This window comes from Scatophagus argus, chromosome 8 (genome assembly GCF_020382885.2).
Source record: "Scatophagus argus isolate fScaArg1 chromosome 8, fScaArg1.pri, whole genome shotgun sequence".
In the NCBI taxonomy this organism is placed as follows: Eukaryota; Metazoa; Chordata; class Actinopteri; family Scatophagidae; genus Scatophagus; species Scatophagus argus.
The window spans coordinates 10521075-10536946 of record NC_058500.1 but is presented as its reverse complement, the minus strand read 5'-3'; the positions used below and the strand labels follow the sequence as shown (position 1 = coordinate 10536946).

At 46.0% G+C, this 15872-nt stretch overlaps 1 protein-coding gene across 3 annotated transcripts; it reads right to left on the bottom strand.

Moving 5' to 3' along the window:
* Positions 1–72: 72 nt before the first annotated feature.
* zhx3b (zinc fingers and homeoboxes 3b) lies at positions 73–15189 on the bottom strand. 3 transcript variants are annotated; one of them, XM_046397941.1, is made up of 7 exons: positions 14717–15189; positions 7583–8480; positions 7367–7474; positions 5684–7267; positions 4260–4988; positions 1801–2083; positions 73–1296 (listed from the first exon to the last, which is right to left on the bottom strand). In XM_046397941.1, the coding sequence occupies exons 2-7, from the start codon at positions 8324–8326 to the stop codon at positions 1286–1288; spliced, it is 3459 nt and encodes a 1152-aa protein (XP_046253897.1). In that variant the 5' UTR covers positions 8327–8480; positions 14717–15189; the 3' UTR covers positions 73–1285. The 3 variants fall into 3 exon arrangements, with proteins under 3 accessions (XP_046253897.1, XP_046253898.1, XP_046253899.1); XM_046397942.1 differs by having other exon boundaries at positions 14986–15189; XM_046397943.1 differs by lacking the exon at positions 14717–15189 and adding an exon at positions 8665–8920.
* Positions 15190–15872: the final 683 nt, after the last annotated feature.

The following is a 15872-nucleotide window of genomic DNA, read 5'->3' as shown; positions in this document are numbered from 1 at the left end:
ATCGACTAAATGAGCACCACGTTAGTTTTTAGTGTATAGGAATGAAAGAGAAAGACACTCAAAAGCCACACATTTATTACATTCTGTTTATTCTGCAAATACCATCTGTAAAAATTATACATCAAGCCTAAGTATGGAACTCTGGTAAAAGTTCAGGTCTTTTACAGTCAAATTTATCTCTATTTATAGGAAAGTTCCATAAAAACAAATGTACGTACACATCAGTGACGTAAAGAAGCACTTGATGCTACAACACAAACCAGATTCCGTTTAGTCTACAATATTGTGTCACTTTTTTTTTTTTTTTTTTTTTTTGTTTTGTTTTGTTTTGTTCACACGTAACAGGGTGCTTGCCTTCTTTGGATGACAGAACTGAACAATTTAACCCGACCATTATGTACTGATAGGAAAAGAAGAGTGAGTACAAAGAGATGTCCAGCTAAAGACATGACCAAATGAATATCAGTGCTATGATTCACATAAGAAGCTACGAAACAGCTCAGCTAGCACATTCAAAGTAAGCTGCAAGCCTGAAGTTAAAGTGGATGAGTGCAAGTTGGTGGAAAAATGAGTATGAAGATGAAACATTTAAAAAAAAAAAAAAAAAAAAAAATTCTTTTCATTTATTTTAAGGCCTTAGCAAGCACCCTGTAGCAAAGAGCTGTGCAGTTTTTCGTACCCCAAAACAAACTATGAACGGTCAATACTCAGCTGTTCCTCGCCTGAGGGTCGGTTCGGTCGATAAATATCCAAACTCAACCTCAAGTCCCGATCAACATCTGCTGAGGTTTCAACAGTGACCACACTTCTCCCTTTTATCCCCTCCTCTTCTTCCTCCAAATCTATCCCATTTTTTTTTTCCTCCTTCCTTTCTCCCATCACAGCAGGCAGGGTGAACAAACGCTCCTGCTCCTCCCCTCCGTCACAAGTCTCTACCGGAACTTCCTCCTGAAGGGAAAATGGCCAAAGGGAGGACACTGGGGAAGGTCTGTGTAGCAGAGGGGTAGATGCACAACGGGAGAAGGAGGGCAGCGAGTGGGTGGATGGATGGATGGATGGGCGGGGGTGTTGTGGATTTAGCATCCAGCTAATGTAGCGGGGGAGGTCATGTCTACCCCTAGGGGTGAGAGCAAGAAGGAGAGAGAGAGAGAGGGATGGATGGATGAGGATGGTTTCAAGGTCCATTTCCATGATCTTGTTACAACCGCATCTGCCGTCTTTTCCTCAGACTGCTAACACAAAGACCACCTGCACCGTCAACTCCGTCCTCAGACAAAAGGCCTCTTCAGTGGGTTCCTGTCGTAATTAAGATAAAGAAATTTAAATTCCATCACCCTGACAACAGGCTTCTTCACCTTGATTATTCAGTGTACTGGTGTCAGACATGTATTTTGTTATCCTGTCGTAACATGCCTCATTACTCATGATTATGATCATTGTGTGTTTGTTTCACCCAAGAGACAATTACACAAGCTCGTGATTCATCTGTACTTATCACTTTCTGACGACAAGTCCTCCCCCCATGAAAATCAAAAAACATAATTAAAACTGAATCACTCATGCTAATTCTTGAATAGTTACCCAAATTCTCTTTTACTTTATTTTATAACAGGTTTCAAGAGGCAACGATGTGTCGATTAATGGGTTAGTTGACCTGAAGGAAATTAACATTACTGTCACATATGAAAGTATTAAATCATCAACAATAAAACACTGTCAGCTGCAGTCCTTGTACGGTTATGCAGTGTGTTGTACACAACTTTACTGCTGCATGTATCTACAGACTACTGTTGACACTACCTTTAGCAGGATTCACAGTCTCGCCAGCGTTGGCTTTCTCCGCTTCTGTTGCGACACCACACACCGACTGCTCCATTTTCTCCTCCGTCCCTCCTCCTGGCTGCGGTTCCCGAGGGGAGGATCCTGTTGTTCGTGGCTCAGCTGCTGCACCTGGTGCAACAGGTCTTTGTCCTGCCATATGAGCGGCAGCAGTTTGTTCCATCCGCATCAGTGACGCCTGGGTGGAGAACCAGTGTCGCACCAAGTCGGCTGTTAAACCACTCGCCTCGACCAGTTCCTGCAACTGCGCATCGAGAATAATCTGTGTTAGCGCCATGATAGAGGACAGACAGTGAAGAGGTTGGGCACAATCCATTTAAAGACCTCATTAAAGCAAGTCTACGTAACTTCTGCTGAAGTCCAGCCACCGTGATTACAAGTTTATAATTGCAGGATACTTTTACACGCTGAAAACGCAGCAGAATTCAGGAGACTGACTCGGTGGTAGATTTCTTTTATATGTAAGATGAAGGTGATATTTCACCTTTCAAATGTCACATGATTTAAAGTGAAGGTGTGATCACGTCAATAAAAACAGACTGAAACGGAAACAAAATCGACTAAATGTAGCACCACAGCACAACAACAGCAAGAGCACTCACCGCTTGTGTCTCTTATTTCATACAGTCTTTATCATTATAAATATTTACATCCACATTTCTATTAACTTCTAACAACCCCCTATCTATATCCAGCATGAGAGCATAATAAAATAATACAAGCTTTAAACAGTTTTTGCCTTAAGGCAGCCAAACAGACACTCTGCATTAGGTTAAGTCAATAAGGGAGGAAGATTACGCTGCCCAGTTGTTCCTCTGCTGGCTGTAAAAATATAAATGACAGTTTAACACCTTTCTCACATCTTACCCAACGTGCTGACCACTATATGTGAGGTGTGAATAATCCTTGTAGATGAATAATCCTTATTCATCTACAAGGATTATTCAGAGGAAATCTGTTTACAGTGAGAAAGAAGAACGAGTAATCTGCCCACCTACTTCGTTCATGTTTGATTCAGTGTTTCTATACAGTGTAATCAGTACCTCCCCTTCTATGTCAGATTATATGTAGTAAATGCTCATATCTTGTGTCTTGGTTTACTTTGTGCTTCTTCTTTGCTGCTGCAACACTTTCCCACTTGGGGATCAATCACGTTTATCAGATCTTGCATACTGTAGGTACCCAAGTCAAGTACAGCTGAAGGGTAAACAGACTTCATATGTGGTCTGATGAGAAGAAACATAGAGACAACTGAAAGCTCCTTGGGTGAAAAATATATTTTTCTGTGCTTCTGACGCACACAAAGCAACAAAAGTGCCATACAGAGCACAAAATGAACATAAGAGAGGGTGTAATAAAATACACGTTATGAGCTCAGCAATCTCCTCAGGCAGCTTATCAGAAGCCTGAATAGATATTTCCCACTCATGTGATACTGCGAATCTTTGCTTTATAACCAAAAGGTAAGAGTGTGTTTAAAAAAAAAAAAAAGAAACTCTCAACAAACAGTGGAGCTCTTTTGAGTCAAACAAACAGGAAAATTCAATTTACTTTGAGTTCTGAGTATATTAATTAAAAAATGGGCTTTAATATTAAAATTCATCACTTTAAAATGTTGATGAACACTCTGGCAAAAACTTTGAGGGAAATATACAGATGAGTATGAGCTTCAGTCTAGCACAAAGTGAATGAAATGTTTTATTTTAAACTGTCTCTGATTATTATAAGAATAAATAATAAAAAATACAACCCAAACATCAGCAAAACAGCCACCAAAACTGATCATTGTTTTAAATCAGAGAAAACAAATCACGAAAAAGCCGTAAGTTGATTTTATGAGCTTAAATATGGAACGTGCTGCTGCCCCAGTTCTGTTCCCTAAATTGTTGAGGGAATTATCCAATCAGAGCAGACGCTTTACAGGCCACCCCTGCCCTTTACCCTAACCCTGATCGGTCTGACGTCAAGAAAATCTGTTCACTGCGATTGGTTGAAGACACCTGACTTGCTGTCGCCATCCTGTCATCCAATTCACCCCGATACACACATATAAAAATAGGAAGTGAAACTCAGTGTTTTTTCCGTCACTTGTGTGGCTGCACAGGCATTTACATGCAAGACCCCCAAAATATTTTGTTTTTAACAGAAAAATGAATGAACTGGTTCGAAGCAGTTAAAGATGTGCATCTCTCGGTGTTAACAAGCGACACTTTCAGGAGCTTGAGCAGTTAGCTCAAGTGAAAACAACTGAGTGTTCAAGACTGAAAAATATCCTGTCGTATCTTTTATCATAATAGCATCTATGACAGCACCATCTGCTGCTCCGGTTTCAGTTTTTCAGAGCCACTGAACTGCTATGGAAACAAAACAAAAAAAAAAAAGAAAAAAAAGGTAAAAATATCACTTGCTGTTGTAAATACCTGTGACTCCTCCAGTCTGCCGTGAACGTCGAGGTGGGCCTTGAGGACCTGGGGGTTCCCGTTCTGGAGGTCCGCTTCCAGAGCCAGGTTCTGGTAAGTCTCCAGCCACTTCAGCTGGCCATTCTTCTGCATGTAGCGGCAGTCCCCAAACCAGCGCACTACCTCCGGTCTGGGCAGTCCAGTAGCTGAGATCAGGTCATCATACTGAGTAGCGCTGGGCCACTGGGTACGGGCGTAGATTTGTTTGAGCATTTCCAGCTGCTCTGCTGTCTTCTTGCCTCGGGTTGCAGTGGGCTTGGGTGAGTGGGATGGTTTGGGTGTCGGGGTGGAGGTTTGGGATGAACTGGAGGTAGAGGATGGGGTGGGACCTCGGGAGGATGCAGGTGTGCTGCTGGTCTGAGCCGGGCTATCCAACCCTTCACCCTCTGCTTTTCCGCTGGCCCCGGTCACCTTCAGCATCTTCAGATTTATTTTGATAGGGTTGACTTTCAGTTCTCCAGAACAGTCGTCTTTATGTCTCTCCTCCCCGTCAACGTCCATCTCGTTGTCCTCCTCTCGCAACGCCCGCTCCGCCTCCTCTTTCTTCTTCTCGGCTGCCACTCTCTTCCTCCTGTCAGCAAACCAGCCATGGATCTCCCTTCTGGTCATCTTAGTCTCAGATCGCAGTCTGTCCACTTCTTCTCCTGATGGGTCAGGGTCCTGGGCAAAACTGGCCTCTAGGGCCTTTAGCTGAACATAATACAGAAATGGACAGGGTAGATCACATGATGTCAACAAGGAATATTAATCAGCAACAATTTAGATTTTTGATTGTTAATTTAAAGACACAAAATGCAGGATTTTCCTTTAAAAAACAAAACAAACACATGCATAGACTAATACAAACTTAATCTCTCTCAATTGTCACTTATGTGCGTGATGAGACCCTGCCCTCTGCCTGTATTTTCTTATTTTGTGTCAACCTTTGACCATAGGATGGGCAGCCTCCAGTCAATAACAGTGTGAGGTACAAACTCTATTGAAAGCAGCGACCGTTTACGTCACTGTCTCCGTCTCTCTCCTCTGCTCGCTATCTGTCATAAATAGCTACAGGTCTGTATGTCAGTTTGGCCGGGGGCAAGGCGTGGCTAGTAACACACACAGACATGCAGGGCAGGGAGGCAAACAGCAGACAGGATGAAGCCTGCACTTCGACCGCTCACAAAATCTGGTGGGTCGTGCGGAAGTGTGGGCGTGTTTATTTTCTTATTCCAACTCAAACATCAACAGCCGTCAGCTGTGTTACACCAGTAGCTGCTAACGTAGCCTCGAGCTACTAGCCTCAACAGTCAGTTTCAGTCCTGGAACTGAGTGATCACACGGAAAATATTTTGTCAACCCAAATAACCTACCCTGCTCATAGCTCATTACACACCAAGTCTCACCTGATGAGGTTCTCTCTCCTTGTAGCGGATAGCCGTGAAATCAGGAGAAGGGGGTCTGGGGAGTCGACGGGAAGGCGTGGTGGGAGAGGTGGGAGTCTGTGATGCAGTTGGGCTCACAGGTGCAGAGCTGTGCTGGGGAGTTTTTGCACCAGAATTGCTGCTCAATTCAGACAAATCAACAGGGTTGGCACTGCCAGCGGCACCGCTCCCTGCTGTACTTGAACTGCTCCCGACTCCTGCTGCAGTGCCAGACTTACTCTGTCCACCTGTGCTGGAGCGCGTACCTTTGAGGTTGCGGAAGTGGTAGCGCCGATCGCTGAACCACTTGCGGACCTCTCGTACTGTGAGCCCAGTCAGGGCAATGAGGCGGTCGACCTCCTCCTGGTCGGGAAACTGGCTGACCTGAAAACTGTCTTTGAGAGCATTGAGCTGTTCTTGTGACTTCTTGCCCTTGTAAAAGCTGGGGTCCAGGAATGCATTAACGGGTGTCCGAGAGCCTGCTGTGCTGCTTAGAGGAGCGGCAGGAGACGAGGAAGAAGACTTTGAGGCAGGGGAAGACGCCTCCTCCATTTTGATGGTTGGAGAGTCACTGGTGGTGGAGTAGACATCATCTGTGCTTGTGCTGGTTGCGTTATTTTTGTTGCTGCTACTGTTGGTATCTTTGCTTTTCTGTCCATCGCTGCCTGTTTTGCTGTTACTGTTAGTGGATTTGCTGTCTGTGGTGTTTTTGCTTTCTGTGTTTACTTTGTTGTCACTCTGCACAATGCTGGTGTTGTTGGCTTTGCTGATATCAGTGTTCTTAGCGTTTACATTGCTGGTGACATTACTATTGCTTTTGTCACTGCAGTCCGCATTAGCACTGCTGTGTTTACCATTGACACTGCTCACCTTAGCATTACTATGATTACTGCTGCCTACACTAAGGTTGATGACACTAGCTTGACTACTAGTAATAATACTGCTAGTGCCCCCACCTCCACTCCGACTACTATTACTGCTAATGATGTTACTCCCAGTACTGCTGCTGCCTACCGTCCCCACCACCATGCTGACACCTTTGTCTGCCACCAGGGCTGCAGCAGGGCGGGCCTGCATCATGGGCCGGGCTGCTGCCTGGGGTTTAGGAGTGACAGCCAGGGCCACAGGAGCACTGCTGACCTGGATACCATTTGCCATTACAGGCTGTGTGACGATTACCCCTCCTTGACTGACAAGAGAGCCCTGCAAGATGTGAGGGATCCCAGTAGCCCCCAGTGAAGCAGGCAGGACAGTGATTGTGTGTTGGGCCGTGCTACGTTGAGTCTGGGTCTGGTTCTGCGAGCTAGTGGGTGCAGTCTGGATGATGGTGTTGAACATCTTCCTCCTGGCCTCCTCGATCTCCTCAGGGGACCAGCTGATGCCTTGTTTAAGTCTCTGGGCCGTGAACCAGATCTTGATCTGCTCCTCAGGGAACTTTGTTACCACTGTCAGGTAGCAAAGCTCAGCCTTTGTGGGGTATGGGAACTTACTGAAGGAAGTCTTCAAAAAGGAAGAGGAGTCCATGGAGGCACTGTAGGTAGGGATGCTGCTCAAAGGAATCATCACCTGGGAGGGAAAATTTGGAAACGAGAGCAGGGGATTATTATGCTATTTGGTATCCAATTAACTCCATAACACTGAGACAAAAAAAATCTAATCAATTACCTTGGGGAGATTTTTGGAGGAAGAAGTCGAAGAAGTGGAGGAAATACTCGAGGAGACTGTAACCGGTGCAGACTGATTAAGGATTCTGTTTTGAACCACTGAGACCACCTATGGACATGCATTTGAAAGAATCTGGATTAACTAATTAAAGTCAAATCAAAACATATGTTTCTGAAACAACCAAATTAAGAGACAGAAAAAAACATCATCATCTACCTGTGTGATGGGAGTCTTCAGCATTGGTAATGCTCCAGAGCCATTGACTATCTGAATTGCTGAGGGCAAAGTGACCTTTGTGGTTCCATTGTGGACAATGGTGGGAACATGCGTGACTGTCACTGCAGCAGTCTCTTTTCTTTCATTCTCTCTGGTGGCAGAAACAGAGAGCGGGTCTGAGGAAGGCTCATCGGAGACTGAGTGAGACACCACTATCCGTTTAGGCTCCGATTTACCCTTTAGCATCCTCATAATTGGGGTTTTGGTGATATAAATCTCGTTCTCCTTCCCTGTCTCGGCCCCAGTCACCAGATTCTGCTCCACCACTATTCTCCTGTCCCTCTTCCTCAGCTGCAGAGTCGTGTTTAATGTGCTGGGGTGAACCCGGGCATTATGCAGGGCCAGGCCCTCAAACTTGGGTGCTGAAATCCCACAGCTCACACAAAAGAAACTGGGGTCCGCACGGAAGTCTGGGTGCCCGGAGTACACATGATCCAAAAACAAATTAAGGTCATGGGTTTCAAAGTTACAAGGCTTACAGGTGTAGGAGCCAGCACCATCTTTGACAGCGTCTCCCGCCTCTGGTTTGGAAGACTCCCCCAGGTTGAGGGGGCTATGTCTGCCCCCTCCAGAAGTCTTTGATTGACGCTGAAGAACAGGACAGTCTTTTTCAACCTCTTCTGCTGGGCGTATGACCTTGCTTGGGATCATACAAGGAGTAGTAGACTTCCTCTTGCTGGCCATGGTGCGACCACAGGATGAGGAGGGTTGGTCAAATGGCTGAGAACGGGGTGTGAGTGAGAATAGGGGTTGTTTTCTGGTTGACTATAGACCAGGGATGGGGGAGGGAAAACAGCGGGACTTGGCCATAGGTCCACTTGTAGTCCTTTCCGCAATTCTGAAGGAAAATGAGAGGAGAACACATTTTAGTTTAAGCCATCGGTCACCGCTCAGTATCGTACACCTGTAATGTGTTAGATAGGTTTGATTTGTGGCTTAAACTGTTAAATTTCAAGTACAAATGAGGGAGGAGATGGAGAGGGAAAACACAATACAAGACGACATGAAATGGGATATCTTACAGTACTCGGTACAAGCCAGTTTCCTCTCAGCTGGACAGGCAATAATGAAGTCTTGTGAAAAGATTCAGCTGAAGCCTTCAAAATCTGGTGTTGCTCATAACTTAATGTAGAAAAAATAAATAAATAAATAAAGTGGTCTCCTCATCTCTCCTGCCCCATGAAACTCAAGGCTGTATCTTTTATGAGGGAATTCAAACAAGCTCAGTCTCCTTCTTCACCAAAGGCTTTTTGGGAGAGCTCCTATCCTACCCCTTTTTCCCCTCCCCCGCAAAACTCAGTCTCACTTCCTCTCGTTAAGACACACCCCCACAGAGAGAGCACAGTCTGTAATTTTTTTTTTTTTAAATCCACAGCTTCTGTAGCTTCACTGAACACCTTTATAATGACTGCAACAGAAATATTGACTTGTGAATGTGTATCTTAAGATATGGGCTACTTGAAAAAATTGTGCAAGTGGGCGGTTAGACAGATGTTCCTCGGAAAAATGACACTCTCAGCCAATAGGAGTACAGAAAGTGCAGACAGAAACACACGGAACTGCATAGGCATGTGAATCTTCATATTTTCACTTCGCCCCTGGATCTCTTCTCTCCATACAAAATGGCGATATTTCCTGTGGAGGAGTTTTCCACTCCCTCCTTCCTCCCTCTGACAGAGAGGTAGTGATGCAGTATTGGAGGACAGCTCTAGGGCAATTACTCTCCAAATCACTCTGCACTGACATGACACCTCACACACAGAGCAGTAAAGGCCCACAAAAGTTTGACGGCTGAAAGAAGTTCAACAGGAAAACCGTAACACCTACCAAATTTCAGGCCCTCCCTATGCAAAGGTACTTCGTGAAGAAACCCAACCCAAAAGCAGCTTCGCTCTGGTAGACAGCCCATATCTAAAATAATCTTGCCCGTCCTATGCACGAACAGAGCAGTCCCATGCAAATGTAAAACCTGTCTGAGACTAGTTGCAGATTAATCATAACCTCTTTGTGCACAGTGCTGCTGCAGCACCACCATCTCTGTCAGGTGAGCAGCTTAATCCAAGCAACAGTCATCATACAACAAACCTGCCCTTCTTCAAAGAAATATCACCTCGTTCAATGGAAAATATGCTTGCTTCTTTCTCTTGTATCAGGGCACACACATAGCCTTGCTTTGCAACAGAAAGGTCATGGTACATTAGCTCAAAACCCAGTTAACCCTCAAAGGACTGGAGTGTGACAGATGCCTTTTCACACACATTATCTGAGCGAAGGTATACAGAGTTCACATGTACGGCATTCAAAAACCCAGAACATCAGTTTCAGTTTGAGTCGACGTAAAACTTAAAGTAACCTAATGTGCAGCTCATCTACAGTCTACATATCTTACCAGCCTTTACGACTTCTTAAAATCAAATAATCAAACAATAATGAAACTCATTATTAGGCCTGTGATGAAAACTTATTGGTGCTGACTGTTTTTCCACCATTGAGAGAAGGCTACCCCTCTCTTTGGATCAGAGACTGAAGGGTTAACAGGCAAATTCAGTTTGCTGCTGTGGAGGGAACGTGATGCCCCTTGTCCCCCCGTGTAACCCCCAGAGAGAGAGTAACTGCCCTTCGCTTGGGCTGTTGTGCACCCCCACCCCCCCTCAACTCCCCTGCCATTCAGTTCTGCATCAGGGGGCACCGTTCTGCCAAGGCAGGCTGGTCACATGACCAACACAAAGGCTTATGGGTGGGCAGCCTCAGCCATCCATCACGTGGTTCTGTTGGGTGTGGGTGGGCAGACGAGAGGAGACGAGAGGATAGGAGAGGAAGAGTGAACGGGAGAGGCTGGTGGGGGATGGGCAGCCGGTTTGGGGTGAGGAGGCAAGGGAAGGAGGGGTGTTAACTGTCGTGGAGGAAGCACTGAGGTGTTTCAGTGAGGAATTTTCCTCCGATACCCCCCTCCAACCAGCGAACACCACTCCACCCTGCTAGCCCCCACTCTTCAACGCCCCCTTCTCACTCCACACTACAATCACACAGTCCTTCCCTCCTCCCTCCCTCCCTCCTTGCTGCACTGCAAAGCCTGGAATGTTCCAACCCGAGCTCTTCAGCCAGTGGACATAACCTGAAGTTCAGCCACCGTGACTGTGTGTGCCAACACATGCATTTCAGTGCCTCGTGCAACACAACTCAACACATAAGGTGTCACAAAGCATAGAATCCCATTTGCGCTCATCGGCAGTTGTTAAGACTGACAGGCAGAGCTAACACAATGCCAACTAAGTTCACATCACACACCCATGGCACATTTAAAAATCAGAAATCACAAATGTGTGAAGACATCTGTAGACAAAAGCTGCACCTCAGCAAGGAGCGCAAGCAGCCGAGACAAACAGGCCTCATACAGGTGTGCACCGAAACAATGCACAATGCAAGCTGAAGTATTATCGGCAAGTCACAATTGGCAGCTCACATCCCGGCAACGCCAGGCTCACATGAGTTCTGTTGACTCACTGTTATGAGCACATCCGCCAGTAACTTTAATTTGGATGTTGCACATACATTGAACGCACATGTGGTGACGGTGGGTTTGTGTCTGTTATATGTGTCAACATTTGCATGTGTGGGTTTAATGTGAGATTGAGAGTGGAGAGAAGGGAGGTGGAGCGGGGTGGGCAGCGGCACATGTGTGCTCGCGTTTATGTGTGTGTGTGTGTGTGGCGTGCGGGGGTGGCTGCCTGCATGCCTGTGTTTGAGGCTTGTTTACTGAGGTAGTGAGGCTGCCATTTTTTTTCTGTGTGTGAGAGTCAGAGATCTCCCAGTGACACACAAAGACAATGTTTTCATCCTCTCGGTTCATAACCTATATTATGTACACCTCTCCAATGGCTAAGCACAGCATGACCTCCTTTCATCCCCTGGCCTGACTCTTGTTTAGACCAGGGATATATCCTTTGAGCACAGGCCAATAATAGCACACGCACACACTAGAAATCCTACAGCTCGGCTGCACGCCGTGGGTGCATGCCAACTACTCCTTCTCCACACTTAGCTGAGAATACAGGTGTGATGTTGATATCTGTACGTGTAGGAAATGCTGGACAGAGGAAAGGTGTACAACACACGCACCAGTTTCCTTGTTTGCTCCATTTCTTGCTTCCTCACTCGTCTTTTTTCCTCCCTCTTCCCCCGTCTCTTCACCCTCACTCCCCCTCCCTCTCCAACCGTCTCTGCACCCTCTGCCTCCCCTCCCTCTGCTCCTTCTTCTCCTCCCTCTCAGAGCAAGTTTGGCCCAGGGAGACAGGTCGGCAGCGCCACTGGTGTGTTACTGTCCCCATGGCAACCACCTCCTACACCCCCTCACCACCACCACCACCACCACCGTTTCTCCCACCAGCTCATTTCTCTAAAGCACATGCGTGTAAACACACAAACACACACACACACACACACACACACACATCTCCTATGCCATCCAGTCGCTGGCTCTAGCAGGCCTTGTTTGTTCCACACACCCCTGTGAGTGGTATTTGGAGAGTCCCTGCCCTGCTCCTATTTCAGTGCCTCGCTCATGCGGTGTTGATGTCTCCCAGCTAGGTGTGGTCGCCATCGCAAAGGCACGCTATTGGCCAGAGCTGATGCCGTCTCTTCCTGTTAACTCACAGCCCTAGTCTCCGTCCAGACATCTGCCTGGGCTATGGCCCTGTCCCTTGCTCTCTGTGGCTCTTGTGTTTGGCCTGCAGTGGCCTGAGGCATGCACAGCTCCTATCTTCACTGTAGGCGATGCAGGCGTGGATACGTAAACAGGACCGAAAATTTGGCAGATGCCGTCTCTTTCACCAGAGAACAGAAGAACCGCTTCTACATCCAGGCATATTCAAACTAATTAAACAAGTCTGCGCCAAAACAGAAACCCTTCACCATCTACAAGGCTCTGTACCAAAACATAAATCCTTCGCCATGTTTTCTTCTCTCCCAAAAACACAAGCGCTTTGCCAGTTAATTTACTCCCACTTCTAACAGACATGGCCCCAACTAACCTCCTCCTGTCAGTCAACTGCAGGGTTTCACTCACTCATACCTATGCTGATAAACAAGGCTCATCAATTTAAACACTTATACGTTTTTTCCACTGCAGTTTCAATCGTTGCACTGGCAACAATGAGAAAACCTCAGTGACAGTGTTCCTACAGTGTCATTCCATCTGCTCCTGAGTCCCATTTGGGCTGCTCTCAGGTCAGGGAGCGGATGGCTGCGTGGGTTGCAAACGGCTGCATTGCTGTGGCCACTGCCAGTGCATGCAATGAAACTGGGTTGCTGAGAGGGGAGGGAGGAAAAAAATGGCGGAGCACCATGCTCTGTGCTGTCCAACCTAAAATGGCTGACATCACAAGCTGTTCACAAGCCAAGCAGAGTAAGAGGCTGCTACTGCTGCTGACCCAAACCTGCTCGCTCTGGACAAGGGAGCGGATCGCGCTGCTCTCCCCCCAAGATTGTGAAAAGGCTCTTGCAATAGCAGCTGACTCTGTTTTTGTGGTCATTCTCGGTGGGAATCTGGAGGTAAATCGTCATTACTGAGGTCAACACAGAGAGGGGAAGAAACTCGCTGGTGAAAAGTCATCACTGAAGAGCTGCTGCACACAAAGTCAACTGGTTATCTTAAAAAGCAAGACAAAAAACGTTCTCAAGATGTGAAATGAACAAAAGCGCAAGCCGCTAATGCGATTTCAATAAGTGTACTGTTTAATCCTTTCATATAAATCAACTCAACCTGTGTCAGCTGGGAAAGAAAGGGAGAAACAGAAAAGGAGGTGGGAGACAGTGATGGGGGGGTGGGTGGGGAGGGGGGGGGGGTGACTTCACTGAGATGTACAGTCATTTAGCTCAAGCCTCAACAAAGCAACTCAAAGATATACAACAAGATGAGAGAGAACAATAATAACAGCGGCAATGACGATTAAAAAAAAGATAAACGTCAGATTTTTAAAAAAAATGTGCAACTGCTCTCCTCACATCCAAGGAAAACACTCATATGGTTAAACTGTGCTGTTTTTATTTGTTTGTTGTTTCACAATCATCAACAGCAGCGTGCAAATGAGCCCACTCTAACAGTAAAAAGTGGACTGTAGGTGATAGCTGGATTAAGCTGCTTGTCTACGTCTGGGACTCACGTGGACATCAGACACAAACTAGCTGTCTGGGAAAGCTTTGCTCTAATCCCTGGAGTCACACACACTCATGACAACACTGACATGATAAAACACCAAGGCAACAGCTTGAAAACTCATAACTGCCTGTGGCAGCGTGGAACAACCTAATGCAAAAACTCTGCTTATAGCTCATGAAAAGTGTGGCAGCCTTAAATTCAACCCAACATCTGTGAACACAAACATTTCATCAGCTGCTGACAAAAAAATAAATAAAAATAAAAAATAGAGGCCTACTAACACCATATACTGGATTAACAAGCGGTGAATTACTTGTGCAATTTTCATGTGTCCTCTCTGACAAACATTATTAGTCATAACCGAGTAAGTCAAAGTGATTTCTAACTTCTTATTTCATACAACAGGCCGGTGAATTAAGGAAATTCTGCCTTTTGTTTACGTCAAAATCTGACCGGTCAGATAATATAAACGGACCACATTTAAATGCTTCTAAGATGGAAATAATGTTTCTCCAAATGTGAGCGAATAGCGGTATTTTGTGAAATAGCACAAACACAAAGTGGCTTTAGCCTGTAACGTTAGTCCCTGAGCGCAGCGGCGTCGAACATTTCCGAAAATGATTTCGTGTTCATCTTCCGCTCAAGTTAGGCGGAGTGAGCCCCAACTTAATGGGCTTGTCTACATTATAGGTTTAAAACACTGTAACCAATTCAGAGCGGAGGAACAGGCAAGCCCCCAGCCCAAAAACTACTCTCTCTCACCCCGTTGGCTGTCGCCATTTTAAGCAGGCGACATGCAGCTGGCCAACACTGCTGAGCCAAAGCGCAGCCCGCAAAGGTAAGGCTTCACAATGGCTCACACAAGTTTGGGAAAGGTGAAACACTTGTATAAATGTTTATCATAAAACCACACTCACCTCGCTTTGTCGGAGCTCAGTGTATGCAGCGCAGGATTTTAAAAGTTTACAATGGTGTGGGTTCAGTGGAGCCAGAAACTGACGGGAGGTTCGGGCTTCACTGATGGCAACTTATAGGTGTAAGCCCCCTCGGTCCATCGGCTGGTGATAAACGTGACACTGGAGCCAGACCGGTACCTACAACTGCCCCCCTTTTTGCGCTTATTTATTTCGAGTGGCTCTCAGTGTTAAAGCAAGCAGTGGAGGGGAGGAAAATACGACGGACGTACCGAGGGAAGAGACGAACACGTGACGCAGACGTCACTGACGGTGGAGTTGGCGTGAGAGCTCGAGCTCCACCGCGCAGAGAGCAGAAGTGAGTCAGACATCCCGTCCTGACTGTGACCCAACATTGTAAGGGGGTCGTTGTCAGGCTGTAGGAAGGGACAATAAGCTTCCGCTGTGTACCGGTGAAATGTGATGTTACTGCAGCTCACACCTGTCCGCCCCCCCCCCACACCTCCCCCTCGTCCTCCCAGGTGACCTCTCTTAAAGTGATAGTAACAAATATGTCAAAAGTTATCCCGCATTCACCCTTCAACCTTACCCAAACAACCACTGTAGCAGCTACACAACAAGAAACCTCATTAAGCTATAATTGTTTACGAAATGATTTAAAACAAACAAACAAACAAAAACAAATGACTGGTCATTCATATGTGCAGTATACAATGAACCTTGCTGTTGTTTCCATGGTCACCTGACAGGCCTACAATGGATGGCGTGGCAGTGGTCAGTACTGGTCACAGGTTTTCTGGGGGTCAGCTTATCTGCGATTACGTGAAACACAACCACAATATACAAAATAATATAACATAAAGACGCTAATATCAGATTTTGATATTTTTCAAAGATGGGGCTGCGAGACCATGCAGCTACCAGTCCACCAGAGAGATAGATAGATAGATAGATAGATAGATACTTTATTGATCCTGAGGGAAATTCAATTACAGATACAGATGATACTGTACTAAAAAAAACAAAAAAACAAAAAACAAAATTGCAAGTAAGCAAACTACCAAAAACCAACCAACCAAGGGCTTTATTGGGGCCCTTTGGGGCTTGGTTGATAATAAAGTCTTGCACTGACACATTTAGAGTTATTTACCATGGCAGT

Coding starts and splice junctions, on each gene's coding strand:
- zhx3b (XM_046397941.1), bottom strand. CDS start 8,326: ATGGCCAGCAAGAGGAAGTCTACTACTCCTTGTATGATCCCAAGCAAG. Junction 7,475..7,582: donor TGAAGACTCCCATCACACAG/GTAGATGATGAT, acceptor GCATGTCCATAG/GTGGTCTCAGTGGTTCAAAA. Junction 4,989..5,683: donor AGGAGAGAGAACCTCATCAG/GTGAGACTTGGT, acceptor TATTATGTTCAG/CTAAAGGCCCTAGAGGCCAG.